This window comes from Phaenicophaeus curvirostris (assembly GCF_032191515.1).
Source record: "Phaenicophaeus curvirostris isolate KB17595 chromosome W unlocalized genomic scaffold, BPBGC_Pcur_1.0 scaffold_35, whole genome shotgun sequence".
NCBI lineage: Eukaryota > Metazoa > Chordata > Aves > Cuculiformes > Cuculidae > Phaenicophaeus > Phaenicophaeus curvirostris.
In genome coordinates this window covers 925,720-949,130 of record NW_027206664.1, presented here as the reverse complement: position 1 = coordinate 949,130, position 23,411 = coordinate 925,720, and the positions used below count along the sequence as shown (strand labels likewise).

General features: G+C 48.4%; 1 protein-coding gene and 1 long non-coding RNA gene across 2 annotated transcripts in view; one reads left to right on the top strand and one right to left on the bottom strand.

Moving 5' to 3' along the window:
- LOC138733828 (CBP80/20-dependent translation initiation factor-like) overlaps nt 1–20,687 on the top strand; it is a 259,905-nt gene extending 239,218 nt beyond the window's left edge. Inside the window, exon 12 of the mRNA XM_069881324.1 lies at nt 20,664–20,687. Coding sequence (XP_069737425.1) covers nt 20,664–20,672 — 9 coding nt within the window. The 3' untranslated portion in view covers nt 20,673–20,687. The remainder of the gene's footprint in view (nt 1–20,663) is intronic.
- LOC138733840 (uncharacterized) overlaps nt 1–23,411 on the bottom strand; it is a 252,031-nt gene that overhangs the window by 98,504 nt on the left and 130,116 nt on the right. The gene's annotated exons all lie outside the window — the stretch shown is intronic.

Here is a 23,411-nt window from a genome sequence, read left to right as displayed (position 1 = left end):
ATCATCCATCCTTCTCAGCCTCACAGTGTCAACCCAGGTTCTCAGGGTCTCTCCCCACTTTGTTTTGCCTCTGAGGTGTCATATAGGATCTCAGTGCCAGATATTTTGCAGGCAGATGAGGAATTCAGTGCTGCAGAGGGTTTGGGGTTGTTTGGTTTTTTTGATCTCACCAATATCAGTTTCACCATTCCTGGGAACTGTTTCTAGGAGTCTTTGCCTAAATGCTCCATCTCCAGGAAACGGGGTTATCAGCTGCCCCCATCTACTGCTCCATTTCTAACTCCCTGCCTTGGCCCCAAGGCGCCCATTCCCAATTTAATTTCTACTGGAAGTAGAGATAAGGTAGAGGAAGGAGGTAAGGGCCAGCTGGCAACCTGCTGCTGTGTGTGTCCTAGTTGTGTCCAGTGCAGTTCTCCACCCCACACCCTTGCCCCCAGAGGGGTAGAGCCACTCACAAGGGCCAGATGTCAGTGCCAGTAGGGAATGCAGGGACACCTTCAGAGCAGGGTTTGCAGCCCTTTGACATGATCAGCCTGAGGTCCCCAGTCCTTTGGGACAGCCAGGTGGCATTGGGACCACTTGGGGGAAACTGAGGTGATGCATTCACCCTCCTTCTTGGATGTGTGCACTGGCCATTCGCAATAATTCACAGAGAGAGGGTTCAAGTTCAGACTGAACTGAAATCTTTCATCTCTGTGCACACTGCAGCATAAAGTTTTTCTTCGCTTTCCTCCCTAAAAGCTCCAGTACAACCTCATACCTCTTTTCCTAAGCACCTCCTTTGCACTCATCTCTTCCTGTCCTCTGCAATAGCAAAAATGGCCAGATTATATAAAAAAAAAAAAGGTGGATATGATGGTTAGGGGCCATCCATTTAGTTTCCCAGCTGGTCAGTGATAGTTGACTGGTGAATACCTTTAATTAAAACTAAATGGTTAACAGGAAGTTGAGTAAAGGTCTCTCACTTGGTCTCCAGAGGCTGAAGTGCTTGGTGTCATAACAGCCAGCCTCTGTTGTCTCCTGTTGCCAGACCATTAATATCACTGTGAAATATTGCTCCCAAATACTGGTGCAGATTAATCTATGCTGCTGATGTGGGACATTTGCATGGGCATCCCTCTATCCATGGACCCCTTTCCAAAGAGGTCTCTTGTCTCCAACCTGCAGTTTTGGTAGAAAATGGTTTTTAAGCCTGGGAAAAGTTATATTTTGACTGTTGTCCATTCGTGGAAAAAAAAAAAGGGAATTACCCAATATAGAACAGTTTCTCAAGGCTGAAAAGCAGGACATCGGAAGTAATAATTAATATACAGCGACCGGCAGGGGTTTTGCTCACCTAAAACAACCTGGTCTAAGGGTCACTTCTCAATGGTACCTGGAACTTATAAAATAAAAGATCTTGTCCTGGCCTGAGGGAAGGAAAAAGAGGGAAAAAAAGAGGATGAAGGTGAAGCAAGGAGTGACAAAGCCACCAGTATCCCACAGGGAAATTCATGCCTCCTTGCCAGCCTTCTGTTCCCCACATTCCCCCTCCATTTCCCTAATGCCGGAGTATCTTTTCCCTCTCAAGCAAAAGGCTCACAGGACATGACTGAACATCTCAGAGGCCCAAACTGCCCTGGAATCAGCCACCCCTTCCCAGATTTGATGTGTTTGCCCCAGAAAGCAGAGCTCTGAGAGCAATTCACTGCTCAGCCCATCATTAGCAGAGATGCCTTGACTCCAGAATAACGTCTACTCAGTGGAAACCTCATCTCCTCCCACCTCGCTGCCCAGCAGAAATCTGGGGATTTCACCCTGATTTTCCACAGGACACTGCAAGCTGGGACTGGACCAGTCCAGAGGTTCCTCAAAACTATGTAGACCTCAGAAACCACAAATTTCTAATGCATGTTTTACAGCTCTTTGTGAATGGGGTCCTCAAGTATGTCTGACCAGTGGTTGGGAAGACTGGGAACCACTAAGCTGGTTGTATGATCCTATTGCAATTTGGTGCTGAGAATAACTGCTCTTAACACACCTATTACTCAGCTCTGCAAAGCCATAAAGAGCTGGCAGATGTCTGGACAACAGCTATTATATTCTCTAATAATGAGAAGAATGAAGATGATATAATAAATAGCATTTACCTGAATAAGTAATGTCTAATGAATGCAAGATAATAACTTAGTAATAAAGGTGGTGAACTAGTAGTAGAGATATTCTGGAGGAGAGTGTGTAAAGCGCATTGAAAATTAAAAGATATCCAAAAAGGAAGCTCAAAGGACCTGGGATTGTTTAGTCTAGAGAAGAAAAAACAGCAAGGGGACATACTAAATCATAAAATATAGCTACTGAGAGAAAGGGAATAGACTAGAATAATAGAATCATAGAATGGTTTGGGTTGGAAGGGACCTTAAAGATCATTCAGTCCCAACTCCCTCCTGCCATGGGCAGGGACATCTCCCACTGGATCAGGCTTCTCAAGGCCCCATCCAACCTGGCATTGAACACTTCCAGGGAGGGGGCATCCACAACTTCCCTGGGCAACCTGTCCCAGTGCCTCACCATCCACATTGTGAAGAATTTCTTCCTAATGTCTAATCTAAATCTGCCCCTCTCCAATTTAAAGCCATCCCCCCATGTCCTATCACTACAGGCCCTAGTAAGAAGTTACTCCACATCATTCTTGTAGGCCCCCTTCAGGTACTGGAAGGCTGCTATAAGGTCTCCCCAAAGCCTTCTCTGCTCCAGGCTGAACAAGCCCAACTATCTCAGCCTGTCCTCATAGCAGCGGTTTTCCATTCCTTCCATTCCTCTGATCATTTTCATGACCATCCTCTGGACCCATTCCAACAGTTCCATATCCTTCATATATTGGGGATTCCAGAACTAGACACAGTACTCCAGGTGAGAGCAGAGCAGAGAGGGAGAATCACCTCCCTTGACCTGATGGACACGCTTCTTTTGATGCAGCCCAGGATATGGTTGGCCTTCAGGGCTGCAAGTGCGCATTGCCACTTCATGTTGAGCTTCTCATCAATCAGCACCCCCAAGTCCTTCCCGCAGGGCTGCTCTCAGTCATGTCATCCCTCATCATGTACTGAAAACAGATTGCTCCAACCCAGGTGTAGGACCTTGCATTTGGCCTTGTTGAACCTCAAGAGGTTCTCAGAGGCCCACTTCTCCAGCCTGTCCAGGTCCCTCTGGATGACATCCCGTCCTTCTGGTGTGGCAACTGCACCACTCAGTTTGGTGTCATCTGCAAACTTGCTGAGGGTGCACTCAATCTCTCTGTCGATATCATTGATGAAGATATTAAACAGCACTGGTCCCAGTACGGACCCCTGAGGGACACCACTTGTCACAGATCTCCATCTGGACATTGAGCCATTGGACACTACCCTCTGGATGTGACCATCCAACCAGTTTCTTATCCACTGAACAGTCTACCCATCAAAACCATACGTCTCTAACTTAGAGAGGAGGATGTTGTGGGGGACCATGTCAAAGGCTTTACAGAAGTCCAGATAGATCACATCCATTGCTTTACCTGTGTCCACTTCTGTGGTTACCCCATCATAGAAAACCACTAAGTTGGTCAGGCAGGGCTTGTTCTTGGTGAAGCCATATTGGCTGCCTCTAATCACCTCCCCATCCTCCATGTGCTTTAGCAGAGCTTCCAGGAGGATCTGTTCCATGATCTTCCTAGGAACAGAGGTGAGGCTGACAGGTTGGTAGTTCCCAGGGTCGTCTTTTCTACCCTTTTTTAAAATGGGCACAATGTTGCCCCTCTTCCAGTCACCAGGGACTTCTCCTGACTGCCATGACTTTTCAGGTATCATGGAGAGTGGCTTGGCAGCCACATCAGCCAATTCCCTCAGGACTCTGGGATGCATCTCCTCAGGTCCCATAGACTTATATATGTTCAGGTTCCTCAGGTGGTCATGAAAGGAAATAAACTCTTCGTAATCACAGACAAGGGCTGTCATAGACTTAAACTGCAGGAAGGAAGATGTAGCCTGGGTGACAGAGGGCAGTTTGCCAGTGAGAGGATAATTAAGGCCTGGAAAAATTGCCTGAACAAATAGTAGAGTTGCATTTAAGATTTTGAAGAACAGTTTGGAAAAACACCAGTCACAGGTGGTTTAAGAATTGCCCTTGTGTTTAGTGGTAGATTAGCTGATTTCAGTGCTCTCTTCCAGCCCCATTGGAGCCTCCCATTGGTGCTGGCTGATGTTACACTCATTTACAAGAAGGGTCGCAGGGAGGGCCCAGGGAACTACAGGCCTGTCAGTCTGACCTCAGTGCCGGGAAGGTCATGGAACAGGAGATCTTGAGTGCTATCATGAAGCACATGCAAGAGAACTGGGTGATCAGGCCCAGTCAACATGGGTTCATGAAAGGCAGGTCCTGCCAAACTAACCTGATCACCTTCTATGACAAGGTAACCTGCTTAATGGATGAGGGAAAGGCTGTGGCTGTTGTGTACTTGGACTTCAGTAAAGCCTTTGACACTGTTTCTCACAGTATTCGGCTTGAGAAACTGGCTGACACTGGCCTGGACAGGCATCATCTCATCTGGGTTAAAAACTGGCTGGAAGGCTGGGCACAAAGAGTGGTGGTGAATGGAGTTAAATCCAGCTAGAGGTTGGCCACAAGTGGTGTTCCCCAGGGCTCAGTGTTCATAGAATCATACAATAGTTTGGGTGGGAAGGGACCAATAAGATCATCTAATTCCAGCCCACTGCCATGGGCAGGGAAACCTCCCATTAAATCAGGCTGCTCAAGGCCCATCCAACCTGTCATTGAACACTTCCAGGCATCCACATCCACAACTTCCCTGGGCAACCTCTTCTGGTTCCACACCTCCCTCACTGTAAAGAAATTCTTCCTTATGTCTAGTCTAAATCTGCCCCTCTCCAATTTAAAGCCATTCCTCCTCGTCCTGTCACTACACGCCTTGTAAAAAGTCCCTCCCCTGCTTTCCTGTAGGCCCTCCTTAGGGTTCCTCAGAACCTTCTCTTCTCCAGGCTGAACAAGCCCAACTCTCTCAGCCTGTCCTCATAGCAGAGGTGCTCCAGACCTCTGATCATCATCGTGGCCCTCCTCTGGACCTGTTCCAACAGTTCCATACCCTTCTTATGTTGAGGATTACAGAAATGGACACAATATTTCAGATGAGGTCTCACAAGAGAGGAATAGAGGGGCAGAATCACTTCCCTCAACCTGCTGGCCACACTTAGAGTCAGAATCATAGAATCACCAGGTTGGAAGAGACCCACCGGATCATCGAGTCCAACCATTCCTATCAAACACTAAACCATGCCCCTTAGCACCTCGTCCACCCATGCTTTAAACACCTCCAGGGAAGGTGACTCAACCAGCTCCCTGGGCAGCCTCTGCCAGTGCCCAATGACCCTTTCCATGATAAATTTTTTCCTAATGTTCAGCCTGAACCTCCCCTGGCGGAGCTTGAGGCCATTCCCTCTTGTCCTGTCCCCTGTCACTTGGGAGAAGAGGCCAGCACCCTCCTCTCTACAACCTCCTTTCAGGTAGTTGTAGAGAGCAATGAGGTCTCCCCTCAGCCTCCTCTTCTCCAGGCTAAACAACCCCAGCTCCCTCAGCTGTTCCTCTTAAGGCCTGTTCTCCAGCCCCTTCACCAGCTTCGTTGCTCTTCTCTGAGCTTCCTCCAGAGCCTCAACATCCTTCTTGTGGTGAGGGGCCCAGAACTGAACACAGGATTCATGGTCTCGCCAGTGCCGAGTACAGAGGGAGAATAACCTCCCTGGACCTGCTGGTCACGCCATTTCTGATACAAGCCAAGATGCCATTGGCCTTCTTGGCCACCTGGGCACACTGCTGGCTCATGTTCATTCGGCTGTCAACCAACACCCCCAGGTCCCTCTCCTCCAGGCAGCTTTCTAGCCAGACATCTCCTAGTCTGTAGCACTTGTTTTGATGCAGCCCAGGAAACGGTTGGCCTTCTGGGCTGTGAGCGCACGTTGCCGGCTCATGTGAAGCTTCTCATCAATGAGCACCCTCAAGTCCTTCTCCACAGGGCTGCTCTCAATCACAGCATCCTCCATCCTGTACTGAAACTGCAGATTGCCCCAACCCAGGTGTAGGACCTTGCACTTGGCCTTGTTGAACCTCATGAGATTCACATAGGCTCACTTCTTCCGCTTGTCTGGGTCACCAGGGACTTCTCTAGACTGACATGACTTTTCAAATATCATGGAGAGTGGCTTGGCAGCCACATCAGCCAATACCCTCAGGACTCTGGGATGCATGTCATCAGGTCCCATAGACTTATATATGTTCAGGTTTCTCAGGTGGTCACGAACCTGATTCTCCTCTACAGTGGTAGAGGCTTTACCCGCGCTGGTCACCATCTTGTTCTCCCTTGACCCAGGAGGGGTGAGGAGAGGAGATGAAGAGTGAGGCAAAAAAAGTTGTTGAATACCTCAGCCTTCTCCTTGTCTGTTGATACGAGATCACCATTTCCAACCATCAGTGGGGGTACATTTTCCTTAACCTCCCTTTTCTGGTTGCCATACCTGTAGAAGCCCTTCTTGTTAGTCTGCACTTCCCATGCCAAGTTCAGCTCTAGCTGCGCCTTGGCCTTCCTGACCCCATCCCTACACAACCGGGCAGCGTCCCTATACTCTTCCCAGGTTCCCTGTCCCTGCTTGCACTGCATGTGCCGTTCCCTCTTCAGTTTGACCAGTAGCTCTCGACTCAGCCACACTGGTCTCTTCCCTTCCCTGCCTGATTCCTTACATCTGGGGACTGAATGCTCTTGTGGTTTATGAAAGCATCCTTAAATATCTGCCGGTTCTGTTCTTCTCCCTTGTCCATGAGAAGCATATCCCAGGGGGTCCTACTGACTAACTCCTTGAAGAGTTGGAAGTCTGCTTTCTTAAATTTTAGGGTCTTGACTGCACTCCTCACCTGTCCCATATCCCTCAGGACCTTGAACTCCACCAGTGCATCATCACTGCAGCCCAGGCTGCCTCCGATCTTGACATCACTGATGAGCTCACTTGAAATTGGTGACCATCAAGTCCAGTATTGCATCCCCTTGGTAGGGGTGTCTATTACCTGGGTTAAGAAATTATCTTTGATGCACTCTAGGAACCCCCTGGATTGCCTACAGCTTGCTGTGTACTTTTCCAGCAGATGTCAGGGTAGTTGAAGTCCCACAGCAGGACAAGAGCTTGTGAGCGTGAAGCCTCCTGTAGCTGGAGGAAGGTTTCATCAGTAGGCTCCTCTTGATCTGGTAGCCTGTAGTAGACATCAACCAAAGGCTCATTTTGTTGCCTCGGTCTTTTATTCTGACCCACAAGCTTTCAACTTGTTTGTGGCTATTCTTCAGACAGCTCCTCACACTCTATCCCTTTCCTGATATAGAGGGCAATGCCTCCACCCCTCTTTCCCCCGTCTCTCTCTTCTGAACAGCCTGTAGCCATCAATAGCCGCACTCCAGTCATGGGATTCATCCCACCAAATTTCAGTGATGGCAATCAGGTCATAGCTTTCCAGCAGCACAGTAGTTTCCAGCTCCTCCTGTTTGTTACCCAGGCTGCGTGCGTTTGTGTAGAGGCGCTTCAGCTGGGCTGTTGGCCGTGTCACCTTCTTAGTGGAAGACCCTTTATTTCCCTTAAGGTGTTCCATGGAAGTTCCCTTCCTGGCTCTACTACCTCAGGAGACTCCTGCTCATCTCCAGAAGACTTCAACTGTGCTGTGTCATCCCCAGCATGCCCTGGGGCAGCAGGTGGAGGGCCCATACTAGCACCACATCCCTCTAACCATTGCGTATTGTCCTGCAGCTTGTCACAGGGAAGCCTGATATTAACCCCCTCCCCCTTCACTTTTAGAAAGGTGGCTCCCATTTGATGCCTGTAAGCCAGGTGTCATGTAGGCCATCTCACTGTCAAAAAAACCTGAAGTTATTACAGTGACACCAGTCACGGAGCTGTATATTAATAGACTGGACCTGTCTGATCCTTCCTGTGTCACTGCCCGTAACTGGAAGGAGAGAAGAAAAAAATCACCTGGGCCACAGATTCCCTCACTAGTCATCCCAAGGGCCTAAAATCTCTTTTGATCACCCTTGGTCTACGTACTGCAGCTTCGTCACCTCCCACGTGGAAGAGCAGTAATGGGTAGTAGCCTTATGGCTGTACCAGACTGGGGAGTTTCCTAGCGATATCCCTAACCCGGGCTCCTGGGGGGCAGCAGACTTCCCTGTGAGTAGGGTCTGCTCAACATATTGTTTCAACTGCTTCTTCGGCAGCACCCGGCAGCAGGACGGTGAGTTCTGTGGTGGGGTGGACATTTTGAGGTGGTGGTGTTATAACTGAGTTAACAACACAAAGTCCAAACGTGGATCAATTTACTATTTATTTAGATAGGAAAGCAAAAGCAGCGCTGGGCGGCCGGGGAGTCGCAGCTCCACCAAGGCTCGCAAAGTTAGGTAAGCTGAGCAACCCTTTTTATCCCCCCCTGAGTTCGTGTCACATCTTTGAAGATGCCCCCCTCCTTCCTCTAGGGTACATGCAATCTCCATATGGCCAGATAATATATATCAGCTAAGTTTACAGAGTTGTCTCAGTTCAGCAGTCTTCAAGGTTGTAGTCCGGCTTCTCATCAAACAATTCCTAACTCCTCTTCCTCCTTATCTCTGGGCCATTTGTTCCTTAATTGCACAAGGCCGCATTCTTTGAGCTGGCTAATCTGTTGCTCTTAACTCTTGCTTCAGGAGGTTTCAGAAGGCTTGGTTGTAAATTCAGTAGATACTTAACTTTTAGCATTTAGTTAAGATAGCATTGTGGCTTTGTCTTTCTTACCAAACAAGATGTTCCTGTGCTTTGAAACAGAAAGATTGCTGCTCCTTTAGTTGGCTTGATCAGCAAATTACTTTCTGTTACTCATTACAGTGGGAGCTTCCCTGAGCCGGGAAAATCCCAGTAAAACCCAGGCGGGGGCGGGGGTCCTGACAGCCCCCACACGCTGGTCCCGCGCGGTGCCTCACAGGAGGGGGTGGTCCTGGCGGCTACCGCGGGAGATTTAAACGGTCCCTTGGGAGCACGGCGAACAGGAGCATGGCAAAGACGTGCGGGGCAGTTCGAGCGGCAGTTCGAGCGGACAGGGCGCAGAGAGGACATAGAGACTAGACAGAAGACACCGAGGACCATGGTGGCCACCCGGCAGAAGATTAAAGCTGCTCCGTGTGCTGCAGCAGGCAGGATGGATGCTGCCACCCAGACGGAGCCACAGGGGGTGCAGGCAGCTCCCCAGACCCTGGGCTGCAGGCAGGGCCCCCCTCCCACACCAGCTCGTGCCTCTGGTACTGGCTCCACTTGCGAAGGCTGCCCTCGAGTGGGGGAACTCCTTCACATGGTGGAGGAGTTAAGGGAGGAGGTAAAGAGGCTGAGGACCATCAGGGAGTGTGAGAGGGAGATAGACCAGTGGAGTAGTGCCCTCTCACTAACTCAGCGGGCTGCTGGAGCTGGTGTGTCCAAACACCATCCACCTGCAAACTGCAAGGTTGGGGTCACAAGAGATGGGGAATGGCAGCAAGTTCCTGCCAGACGAAGGAAACCTGCTCCCCTCACCCAGACATCAAAACCCCAGATCCTCCTGGTGAACAAGTACCAGGTGCTGCAGGTGGAATCCAATCCTGAGGATGAGGATGATGGCTCCCACAGCCTAGAATCTTTCCCTAGGCCGCACCATCCTCAGAAAAAGATAAAAACATCCTCCATCAAGAAGAAGAGGAGGGTGATTGTTGTAGGGGACTCCCTCCTAAAAGGAACTGAGGGACCCATTTGCAGACCGGACACGCCCCACAGAGAGGTCTGCTGCTTACTGGGGGCATCAGTGAAGGAGGTAGCTAGAAAACTTCCTTCCCTGGTCCACGAGACAGACTACTGTCCTCTGATAGTCCAAACTGGTAACGATGATCTAGTAAACAAAAAGACCAAAGCCATCAAGAAAGACTTCAGGGCCATTGGGAAAATGATGGAGGGCTCTGGGGCTCAGAGAGTATTCTGCTCCATCCCAAGGCTAAACAGAGAGGAGCAGGAAGCCAGGAAGAAGAATTTGATTAAGGCCTGGCTCCGAGCCTGGTGTGACGAGAGGGGCTTTGGCTTCTTTGATCATGGGGTGGCTCACGCACCCCCAGGCTTTCTTGCTAAGGATGGGACATGTGTGTCTCCTAGGGGGACTAAAGCCCTTGCTAGAAACCTAGCTAAGCTCATAAATCGCGCTTTAAACTAGATGTGAAGGGGGATGAGACCAGGCTAGACAGGAACGAACCTGGACGTGGGGCAATGGTGATTGGGAGAGGGTGTGCTGGTGAGGACCACCAGTACATCACCACACAGAAAGTGGGGGAAAACACACCTGGGGGTGATAAGGGAGATACTGGAACTCTGGCGCTAGCTACTCCAGTGACCAGGCAATTGGGAATGAACTCTGTTCCCTCTAAGAGGGCTGAAGGCTCGGCAGCTCAGCTGAAGTGCTTTTACACCCATGCACACAGCATGGGGAAGAAGAAGGAAGAGCTGGAAGCTGCTCTAGGGCAAGGAGCCTATGATGTTGTTGCCATCACAGAAACGTGGTGGGACGACTCATATAACTGGAGTGCAGCTATGGTGGGGTACAAACTCTTCAGGCGGGATAGGAAGGGTAGGAGAGGAGGCGGGGTCGCCCTCTTTGTAAGGGAGGACTTGGACACTGTTGAGATGGATTGTGGCGATCAGGAGGTTGAGTGACTGTGGGTTAAAATCAGAGGAGCCCACCAGAAGGTAGATTTTGTGATGGGAGTCTGTTACAGACCACCCAGCCAGGGAGAAGCAGCTGATGAGCTCTTCTATAAACAACAGGGGGTTAGTCTCTAGATCAATGCCTCTTGTTCTTGTGGGAGACTTCAATCTTCCAGATATCTGCTGGAAGTACAATAGAGCAGAAAGGAAGCAGTCTAGGAGGTTCCTAGAGTGCGTGGAAATCAACGTCCTTGCACAACTGGTAAATGAACCAACAAGGGAAGGTGCCCTCCTGGACCTGCTGTTTGTGAACAGAGAAGGCCTTGTGGGGATGTGGCAGTAGGTGGACACCAAGGACAAAGTGATCATGAGATGATAGGGTTTTCTGTTCTAGGTGAAGTGAAAAGGATGCTTAGTAGGACAGTAGCATTAAATTTCCAGAGGGCAGACTTTGAACTGTTCAGAAGGCTGGTTGGCAAAGTCTCATGGGAGACAGTCCTTAAGGGCAAGGGAGCCCACGAGGGCTGGTAGCTCTTCAAAAAGGAAGTCCTAGCAGCTCAGGAGAAAGCCATCCCCATGTTCCGGAAAAAAAAGCTGGCAGGGGAGAAAGTCAGCTTGGTTGAACAGAGAGATCTTGAGTGATATCAAGAAGAAGAGAAATGTTTATGGGCTCTGGAAGAGGGGACAGGCCTCTTGGGTGGACTACAGGAGGGAAGTGAGATTGTGTAGAGAAAAAATCAGAAGGGCTAAGGCCCAACTAGAAATCAGATTGGCAAAGTCTGTGAAAGATGACAAAAAATCCTTCTATAAATATATAAATAATAAAAGGAGGACTAGGGAGACCATACAGTCCCTATTGGACGCAGAAGGAGGAACAGTGACAGGGGATGAGGAAAAGGCTGAGGTACTTAATGCCTTCTTTGCCTCAGTCTTTAATTGTAAAGAAAGTTGTTCCCTTTGTGTACAAACCCAGGAGTTAGAGGAGCAGAATGAGGCTCCTGTGATCCAAGAGGAGGTGGTCAGAGCCCTGCTAGCCCGACTAGATACCCACAAGTCTATGGGGCCAGATGGGATTCATCCAAGGGTATTAAAGGAGCTGGCGGATGTGCTGGCCAAACCCCTTTCCATCATCTTCCAACAGTCCTGGAAGACTGGGGATGTTCCACTGGACTGGAGGCTGGCTGATGTCGTGCCCATCTACAAGAAGGGTCGCAGGGAGGACCCAGGAAACTACAGGCCTGTCAGTCTGACCTCAGTGCCAGGGAAAGTCATGGGACAGGTGATCTTGAGTGCTATCATGAAGCACATGCAAGAGAACCGGGTGATCAGGCCCAGTCAACATGGGTTCCCAAAAGGCAGGTCTTGCCAGACTAACCTGATCACCTTCAATGACAAAGTGACTCAGCTGCTGGATGAGGGAAAGGCTGTGGATGTATCTTCCTGGACTTCAGTAAAGCCTTTGACACAGTTTCTCCCTGCATTCTGCTTGAGAAACTGTCAGCCTCTGGCCTGGACAGGCGCACACTCTCCTGGGTGGAAAACTGTTTGGATGGCCGGGCCCAGAGAGTGGTGGGAAATGGTGTTAAATCCAGCTGGACGCCAGTGACAAGAGGGGTTCCCCAGGGCTCCGTGCTGGGTCCAGCCCTGTTCAATGTCTTTATCAATGACCTGGATGAAGGCATCGAGTGCACCCTTAGCAAGTTTGCGGACGACACTAAGCTGGGTGGAAGCGTGGATCTGCTGGAGGGTAGGGAGGCTTTGCTAAGGGATCTGAACAGGCTGGACCACTGGGCAGAGTCCAATGGCATGAGGTTTAATAAGGCCAAATGCCGGGTCCTGCACTTGGGGCACAACAACCCTATGCAGTGCTACAGACTGGGATAAGTCTGTCTAGAAAGCTGCCTGGAGGAGAAAGACCTGGGGGTGTTGGTTGACAGCCGACTGAACATGAGCCAGCAGTGTGGCCAAGAAGGCCAATGGCATCTTGGCTTGTATCAGAAACGGTGTGACCAGGAGGCCCAGGGAAGTTATTCTGCCTCTGTACTCGGCACTGGTGAGACCGCTCCTCGAATACTGTGTTCATTTCTGGGCCCCTCACCACAAGAAGGATGTTGAGGCTCTGGAACGAGTCCAGAGAAGAGCAACAAAGCTGGTGAAGGGGCTGGAGAACAGGCCTTATGAGGAACGGCTGAGAGAGCTGGGGTTGTTTAGCCTGGAGAAGAGGAGGCTGAGGGGAGACCTCATTGCTCTCTACAACTACCTGAAAGGAGGTTGTAGAGAGGAGGGTGCTGGCCTCTTCTCCCAAGTGACAGGGACAGGACAAGAGGGAATGGCCTCAAGCTCCGCCAGGGGTGGTTGAGTCACCATCCCTGGAGGTATTTAAAAGACAGATGGATGAGGTGCTCAGGGACATGGTTTAGTGGCAGATAGGAATGGTTGGACTCGATGATCTAAGAGGTCTTTTTTAACCTAGCGATTCTATGATTCTATGCTTTTATGATATGACTGAGATCTGCTGTTCTGTGTGGTTTCCTGCTCTTCATTTCAACCATATCCACTTCCAGGCCCATTTTTGACATTCCTTGAATTCTGCCTTATCATGATCCTGTGCCCCTTATTGGTTCAGCTGAAGTTGTTTTACTGGGCTATTCACCTGCATTGGATGTAGGTGAATGTAGTTGAAGTTTCTGATCTCTGAACACCAAAATCGCCCTGTCTCCATCTTTCTGGAGTTTCCTAAGGTGCAAGCAGTTCTGTATTTGGAGATTGGTTTCCTGTAACAAAGCAGGTCCCTATCTGGAGGTCTGATTTTCCTGCAACAAAAGTATGTCCCAGGTGAGAAATTTGCCTCCTGACCTTAGCACGACCTCCAAGAGCTGAAAGGCTTTGGATTAGGAGCATTGGAGTTCACTGCTGAAAATCAGTCCAATCCCAGAGCCGCACTGCCAAGGGTGGTGGTGCATTCTTGCAAAAGATGCCAAAAGTCCCAAGAAATATTGTTTTTATAGAATACCCACTAAAACATCAGTACCTGCTAGTGGTTCAGCCCAACAGCTTCTCTCAGGCCAGAGGTCTCCAAGGGATGATCCCAGTTCAACCCACGTTGAAGCCCTGCTGTCCCTCTCTCCACTGGCAGCAGAAAGAGCTGGCAGTGCCTCCAACTAGCGATGTAGCTGCATGGGATCAGTGCTCCACCAACTGCAGCCTCATATTTCCCTACAAAACCCTAAAAAAAGGGCCTGAAAGGTTAAAGTAACAGTGAAAGTTTTATGAATCCAGGCTCCAGATATTGCAGACGGGAAGATGAAAGCAATCCCCTTTGCCAGATTGTGGAGGCACTAAGCCCTTAACAGCCCATCCTGTGGAAGCAATGTCCTGCCTCCAGCCCCACTCAACTTCATCTCACCACTGGAAGTGGTTCGACTGGGGAGCTTGCAGGCAGCAAGTCACTGCAAAAAGCCTTTCTGTCCCACTGCTCGCTCTTGATCACTTATTAAAAGCAGAAATTTCTCCAACCACGAAATTCATCCCAGCTTCCTTATGGCATGCTGGGCTGGAAAAAAAATCAAACCACAGGGCCTGTACTTTCAGGGGAATGAGTAAATACCACTTCCAGTGGGGCCTTTTGGGGTGCTGTGGCATCTCCAGGGGTTTTGTTTGTTGGCACCAATGTTTCCCCTCAGCCCCAGCAACCACCTCGGACAAGCACCTTGCCTACCTGTTGCTCTGCAGGGTCCCACCACCCTCCCAGCTGTCCCAGCTCCCATCAGGATCAAGAAAGTTGGTTGCCCTTGACACCTGGTTTCTGTTTTTTTTCACTGGACCCATTTTACAACAGCTTTATTTTCTATTTTCCTTCCTCTTGCAAGCTCTCAGCCTTGGCTTACCTTGCTGATGGGAGGCAAAACTTATTTTCTGACCCAGTTTCCACTGGAGATTGACTCTAAACCAAACTAATAAGCTTCAGTAGGTGTGATACTGGGCGTCAGTTATGTCCCTTCACTGGTTGAATGATGGGACCCTAAGCTGTCCTGCTCTTTTCTTTGCAGGATGCCTTGTGCAAAACAGATACCTTTGGGGTTAGAATGTGATTTTTCCTAATTTTTAGCATATTCAGATTGACATTCTCATCTGGGCAGCTGTAGGGAATAACAGGGACCCCTCCCTAAACTCTCGCACAGCAACTCCCCAGAGGTCTCTGTTGGCCCAGCTCCAGGTATGCACATGCCTCAGAATAAGTTACATATTTTCTACAGGGCAGATGATATAAATACATCCATGGTAATGCCAGTCCTAAGCATTGCCACTAGTGAAAAAATAATAGTTAGTTGCAATATATGAGATTTTTTTTTCCTTTTTCCCATGTGTGTTTTAACCTTGGTAACTGACAGCACCCATATCATCTCTTACTTCTGCTGCTTTGTTCCCATCTGATATGAAGAAAGACTGCAAACATTTCACTGTTGCTGAAAGCTAATGAAACCAGCCAGATTTTACTCTCAAAGCTGCTCTAACACCCAGTGGGCCTCAACCTCCCTTCCTTTAGCACTAACCCTGCACAGACACAAAACTAAAAGTGATGGGGCCAAGAGCTTTGAGCATCTGCCCACGACATTGGGCTCAACATCTCTTGGCTGAAGGAGCTCAGAGCCTCTGTCTCCCAATGGTGCCTACAGGCTGAGCTGTGGGTGGGTGGAGAGTGTAAGGACACCCCCTCTTGTTTCAGTTCAAATGGCTTCCCATCCTCTGCAGTAAATATCTCACTATTGCATATGGCACCAGGCACATGCCAGAGCTGCGATGGGGACATCAACATCCCTTTGCACAGAATGTCTTAAACATTGAGGTAGAGTCTTGCTCAGTCCTCCTTTTCCTTGCTCGCTGACCTAATGAGCATCTCAAAAGCCTGGCCACCAAAAGACCACTGCCCCAGCCTGGACAGCAAAGCACACCCTTGTTCTCACCACAGAGTCCTTCAGGAAGTACAAGTCATGGCACAGCTCAACCTACCTCTACTCCAGGACAGCTGCTAATTCATGTCTTCGCCCCCCCCCCCAACTTTTTGCATCTCTGAAAGCAGGAACTGAATTCACCCTCAGATTTCCATCACACTTTCAGACTTGATTGACATTGTCACAAGGTTCAGGAACCTCTTGGCTTTCAGAAACCCAAGTGTTTAGGGAAAAAAAAAAGGGATTGTCAGATTCATCATCAGGAGCAATTTGGCAGTTTATGATGCTGGTCCAGTCAGCATGATGAAGAGAACTTCCCAGGCTTTTTCACCAAGCTGATGATAGAGACCTTGGTTGGTAAACGTGACACAGCAGTGACTTCCCTGTTAATCATAAGACCTACCTGAGCCTCTCAAGTGTTTCAGGTTTTGATTTGTTTCATCTTTAAACCATCCAAAAATTTGTACAATGACTCACTGCAAATGTGCAAAGACTGGGCAGGTACATCCTCCTTGTCAAAGCCTGGTGACACAGTGGGGTCACAGGGGGTAGACCTCTCCCACCATGGGCTCGAATTTCAGGTCCAATACAGGCCTTGCTGTCATCCCCAGCACAACACCTCTCATTGTTTCTTGTGCATAGGCTGCTTGGGCTAAGGTCTTTCTCTTTATGTCTGTCCTGAAAAGTCACCATGTGAGTCCATACTACTGTACAAATAAATGACACAGGAGAAGCTCTATCCATCACTTCTTGCTGTGAACAGCAATCAGTTGTCCCAGAACCACCAAAGCTGTATCCCCACCTTGACATCTTGTCTCCAACCATGTGCCAAGTAAACCAGGTTGTATTTTTAAACACATGTAGACGATATAAAGCAAATACTGTTTCCATGTATAGATGTTTTTTTATTAATTCATCTTAAGCTAGTACTTCACTGTTGGGAAATGGTTAAGTGAACAAGGACATGTTCCCTTGAAGGAGCTGTATAAACAATCTCCCTGTTAAACGATGAGCTAAGAGCAGCTGGCTGTACAAGCAATTCTTTTTGATCACATTAAGCCTAACTCTAAGATAAGTCAGCACATGGCCTAGAACACCGTAACCAAAACAAGACGTTGTGTCCTTGAACATAGAAACTATAGCGAGATGTTAGAAACAAAATAGCACGTAGTAGTTAATGAATATTAACATAGGGGGCAATATGACTATAGCCAATGAACATGTATTTGTATGCTGTTACTAACCAATGCAATTATAATACGATGATGTAATCAAGTAGAAAGAAAGTATATAACCTGACTCTTTTTGAATAAAGATGACCTTGGTTTATCAATCATATTGATTTGACCGCATGGTTCCTCCCGCCGTGGCACTTCACCACGTTGCCTCCAGAATCTCTTGCAGACCAGCATGTGAGCTACCATTTGCAGACTGAATAAAGCTCTGCTGGGGCAACTTTACACCAGTAAACAGTGAAAGCAAAGTACAACCAGCATGAAGCAAATGCTTTTCCAAGGACTCCCTCTTTGAATTGTCTGAAGCTGCCAACCCATAACCACCACATAGTCCTGAGGGCTGCATGGATAAAAGGGTCCATTCACCTAATGGACTTGCAAACAATCTGCAAGACAAGCCCCCATGGATGCTTTGGGGAGGATTGGGGAGGATGAGGAACAAGTCATATACTGAGCATCACCTAAATGAGACTGGGATCATGGCTCTGCACCATAAGCCCAGTGGAAATCCGTTTGAAAATGGTTTTCCCATGTGGAAACCATGACTTCAAGATGGTGGAGTTTTACCACCTTCCCTTGCAGTACATCAGCCATTATAGACACTATCTTTTATCAGTAGTTGTTACTTGGAGCATATTTCACATATCATAGAATCATAGAATCATAGAATAACCAGGTTGGAAGAGACCCACTGGATCATTAGCAGCAAAAAGTTACATTGTTTGACTCTTCTTTATTGCAGTCTTCAGTTACCGCTCAGCAACATTAGGAAAAAAAGGCCAAATCATACTGTAATTTACTGTGTTGCAGTATATCATTAGAAAATTTAGAACTGATTACGCTGGAGATGTGGTCCAAAGCAAGAGTATAATTAACTAGAACAGATTGATTTCAGAAATCTTTAATTTCCAGAGAAATCCTTTTATAAGGAAGAAAGGAGGGACACATGTCCCATGGGCCACTGGGAAATCAGGACTTCAGACTGTCTCAGCCAGCTAATGTCTGAGCCTCTTAAATGAAAGAGATTTCTGTAAGGTGATTTCCAAGGAGGGAAGAGTGGAAACTGTAGCTAAACCATACAGAGCACAATGATATGTGAGGTCCCAGGGCCACCACTGCTCTGTTGGAAGATGTCCATGGATGTCTATGGAGATGGAGGTGCTCATACCTGGGGACATGCCTGAAATTAGGTGCTGTGGGCATGGAGCAAGAAGGACATCATGTTGCTGGCCAGGAGCAGCCTTGAGGTTGGACATCAATGTTTTAATTTGGGAAGGAGCTAGCTCTACCCTCACCCACAGATCCTCCATCCAAGGGCAGGTTGGGGCTGTGATTCTGCTCCTTAATCTGGGCATTACTGATCATCCAAATGTGACCAGAACAAGAGTGGCCACATAACTGCGTTTCTGACACATTACCTCCAGCACTCTGAGTTTATGCAAGCACATGTGTTTAAGACTGGCTTTGTGCCAGCTGCACAGGGATTTATGTGAAGTGAGAGTGGTACAACCAGATGAACAACGCCAGCAGGACCACATTGCATCAGGTTTATACGAGGTTAGCACTTTGCTTTATGTGGCTGCAGCTTTTCTGATCCCTAAAGATGGATTTACAGCATCAGCAAACCCCAGTAAAGGGGTTTTAACCTCTAATCTCTCATCTCTATTTTAACCTTCAGACTACTCCCCACTCTGCATCTACCACCCTAGAGCTCTGGGTGAATGACACATATGAAAGCATCCTTCTGTTATGTTTTTTCTTGGGTTTTTGTGTTTTGGGGTTTTTTTGCATTGAATGAGGGCTAAAGTTACCTCAGCAAGAGGTGAAAAGTAAAACAATTAAGCTAAAGCTGATGTAGTATTGAAAAGTCATAGTTCTGCTTATTATTTCCCAGCTTTCTTATTGTGAGCATCATCACTTGGTCTTTTATTTTGACAGATGAATGCAAAGTCAAGATCTCATAAAATAAAGTGCTCCGTGAGTTGTTTCAGTTCATTCTCCAGACAATCACTGTAACATTTGACCTGGAAAGGCATGTCTAGCTGAACTAGCCAGTTCAACGTCTTCAGCCATGGCCAGGGCTAGTCACATAAGACAAGGTGTAAAATGGGGTGTGTGGAGGATATCCCAGGCCCAGCAGACACTTGCTGCACCTTGCAAGTGATAGAACAGCCCACCAGCACTGCACCCATCATGGGGACACCTCCACAGTCAGCCTCTGGGCTTTGCTGTATCGTTTTTCCTCTTTGCATCATCACAGAATTATTGAATGGTTTGGGTTGGAAGGGACCTTAAAGGTCATCTAGTCCAACCCCCCTGCAGTGAGCAGGGACATCTTCAATGACACCAGGCTGCTCAGAGCCCTGTCCAACCTGACCTTGAATGTTTCCAGGGATGGTGCTTCTACCACCTCTCTGGGCAGCCTGTGCCAGTGTTTCACCACCCACATCATAAAACATTTCTTCCTTCTATCTATCCTGTTTTAGTGTAAAACCATGACCCCTTGCCCTATCGCAACAGGCCCTGCTAAAAAGTCTGTCCCCATCTTTCTTATAAGCCCCCTTTAAGTATTGAAAGGCTGCTATAAGGTCTTCATGGAGCCTTCTCTTCTCCAGGCTGAACAACCCCAACTGTCTTATCCTGTCCACACAGGAGAGGTGTTCCAGCCCTTTGATAATTTTTGTGACCCTTATGTATTTTGGAAAGTTGCTGTGAAGAGTGTTCATTTAGGGGTACAGTATTTCCATCTTCTGCTTTCAGCTCTCAGGACGAGCAACAGTTTGCAGCCTCTGTATCTCACAAGTGGAAATTCTGAGAAACACCAAGGTTAAATGATTTGGTCATATCTCATGAACCAATGAGCAGGGACAAGAATATAGATCTCAATTCAAGGGACAACATCATTTATGCTACAATTTGACTTCAGAGCTTTAACCACTAGGATATGATATGTACCTCACAGAACAAGGTGAAAACATCTCTTAAATGCAGAGTGCTCTGGTGTGCCTATGTTGCTCGTTGCTACTTTGGTGTCATACATCAGGGACAAAACTATGATCTCATCTCTTCTGGGTAAAGACCCATGTCTAGTTGTCAGTACAACAGCAGAGGTGGAAGAAGTATGAGTGAACCCAATATTCCCTATATTTTGGTTAATCCAGAGTAAAAGTCAACTTCTCAGCCAGCTGACGATAACCCTAGTGTGGCCATTGACCTGGTGGCTCCTAGACATGGAGGGATCTTTCTAACTGCAAGTCTCTACTGCCTGTACAGCCCTGTTCCTGCAGGTGAACACTACAAAAGCTTGGAGGACTTGACCGTTGGTTTTGCAATGAAATTGTCTGTAGAGGATTGGGTAAGAAGGAAAGGGCATCAGGACGCTGGCTCTTTAAGGCTAGACATTGTGGCAGCGCCTCAACCCCGGAACAACTTTGACATTTAGAGGAAGTTGGCTTGTAGCAAGGCGAGGTGGGTAATGTAGTAAGCAGCACAGCTAACCACAAGGCAGGAACAAGAACAGAGCAAGCTTAGCAACTGCTAACCAATTAGTGCGTGAATAGTGGACACAGACCAATAGGCACCTTATGCGTAGACTGTAACACGGTGTATAAAAATTGGTGAAGTACACGCAATAAACGGAGCAAGATTCTAAACTCACATTGGGTGTGGTCTTGACTCTGGCCGCCTCTCTCACAACAATTGTCTGCTTCATCCTTCATCTGCAGGGCCTTTGATGGTGTGTTGCCTGAGTGGGTGTTGAAGACATGAGCAGGTGCAGTCTTCCTTGACCTTCAATGCTAGCTTGGCTGCTGGACCACAAAGGTATGATGTGATTATTGGATATTTCAAGGCTGCTGGAACAGAATGGAATGGAAATGAGCCAAATTGTAGCATAGATGACATTGTCTCAACATCTGCCCCTATGGGTGTCTCTTAGTGCATGTCAAACAAGAAAGGGTGGGTGGATGCATCCATCATGCCCTCAGCCTTCGGCGTGACTCCCACATGAAGGATGAGACAAGAGCCTGTCAATTGAAACTCCCATGCAAATCTCACACGTGACCAAAAGCAATTTGGAATCCAACTAAAGGCATAGTCCATTCAGAGCAAATCAAATACTGTATCTCAATAAATACTTCTGGATTGGGCACATGGTTGAACAGAAAGGCACAGCGTTAAGTGAACCTGATCCAGAGGCTCACAGAGCCTGATCTACTGCTATGGTCATCAAACACATGAAGGACAGCAGAGGCTAGAAATCACATTCCTGAGGTCCAGACACTTTGACAGGGAAGGAACTTATAAGCCCATCTGGACATTCTACTTGCACAAGTCCTTCAGTCTCCATGACTCTGATGGTTTCCACTCAAGGTCCCTCTCCATAAAAGACAGGAACCAGCTGTAGTAACCTTGTCCCTGGAAGTGGATACGTGCAAGGAGGAAGTAGCATAGTGAAGCAGTGAACACCTGAAGGCAGGGTGAGAGGGGCAAAAGGAAAAATAACCTTTATTTCTAGAAGCATGGGAGATGAAGGAGGTAGGTAAATGTTAAGGAAAACCTACTGAGGATTGGCTTTCCTTTGCCTGGTAGCATGGGCCACCCATGACTCAGCATAAAGCAGAAGCTTGGCTTCCCCTGGTATTTCAGGGACTGGGAGAGTGTCGGCATCTTGGGTGGACTACAGGGAGGAAGTGAGATTGTGCAGGGAAAAAATCAGAAGGGCTAAGGCCCAACTAGAAATCAGATTGGTAAAGTCTGTGAAAGATAACAAAAAAATCTTTCTATAAATATATTAACAATAAAAGGAGGACTAGGGAGACCATACAGTCCCTATTGGATGCAGAAGGAACAACAGTGACAGGGGATGAGGACAAGGCTGAGGCACTTAATGTTTTCTTTGCCTCAGTCTTTAATAGTAAGGAAAGTTGTTCCCTCTGTGTACAAACCCAGGAGTTAGAGGAACAGAATGAGGCTCCCATGATCCAAGAGGAGGTGGTCAGAGCCTTGCTTGCCCAGCTAGACACCCACAAGTCTATGGGGCCGGATGGGATTCATCCAAGGGTATTGAAGGAGCTGGCGGATGTGCTGGCCAAACCCCTTTCCATCATCTTCCAGCGATCCTGGAAGACAGGGGAAGTCCCACTGGACTGGAGGCTGGCTGATGTTGTGCCCATCTACAAGAAGGGTCGCAGGGAGGACCCAGGGAACTACAGGCCTGTCAGTCTGACCTCAGTGCCCGGGAAAGTCATGGGACAGGTGATCTTGAGTGCTATCATGAAGCACATGCAAGAGAACCGGGTGATCAGGCCCAGTCAACACGGGTTCATGAAAGGCAGGTCTTGCCAAACTAACCTGATCGCCTTCTATGACAAAGTGATTCACCTACTGGATGAGGGAAAGGCTGTGGATGGATCTTCCTGGATGTCAGTAAAGCCTTTGACACAGTTTCTCACAGCATTCTGCTTGAGAAGCTGTCAGCCTCTGGCCTGGACAGGCGCACACTCTCCTGGGTGGACAACTGGTTGGCTGGCCGGGCCCAGAGAGTGGTGGGAAATGGTGTGAAATCCAGCTGGACGCCAGTTACAAGTGGTGTCCCCAGGGCTCAGCAAGTTTGCAGATGACACTAAGCTGGGTGGAAGCGTGGATCTGCTGGAGGGTCGGGAGGCTCTGCAAAGGGATCTGAACAGGCTGGACCACTGGGCAGAGTCCAATAGCATGAGGTTTAACAAGGCCAAATGCTGGGTCCTGCACTTGGGGCACAACAACCCTATGCAGTGCTACAGACTGGGAGAAGTCTGGCTAGAAAGCTGCCTGGAGGAGAGGGACCTGGGGGTGTTGGTTGACAGCCGACTGGACATGAGCCAGCAGTGTGCCCAGGTGGCCAAGAAGGCCAATGGCATCTTGGCTTGTATCAGAAACGGCATGACCAGCAGGTCCAGGGAGGTTATTCTCCCTCTATACTCAGCACTGGTGAGACCGCTCCTCGAATCCTGTGTTCAGTTCTGGTCCCCTCACCACAAGAAGGATGTTGAGGCTCTGGAGTGAGTCCAGAGAAGAGCAACGAAGCTGGTGAAGGGGCTGGAGAACAAGTCTTCCGAGGTGCAACTGAGAGAGCTGGCGTTGTTTAGCCTGGAGGAGGCTGAGGGGAGACCTCATTGCTTTCTACAACTTCCTGAAAGGAGGTTGATTCACCTTCCCTGGAGGTGTTTAAGGGACGGGTGGATGAGGTGCTGAGGGGCATGGTTTAGTGATTGATAAGAATGGTTGGACTCAATGATCCAGTGGGTTTTTTCCAACCTAATGATTCCGTGATTCTGTGAAATGGGAGTTCGTTCCCTAGCATGGGGGTTCTTTCAAGTTGAAAATATGTGAAATAGGAATAACAACAATAACACCAGAAGATTTTGGGCAGTGAGTCAGGCACCCCTGTGCAACCCGCCCAGATCTGGCCAGCCCCTCCAGACGGGGGTTGA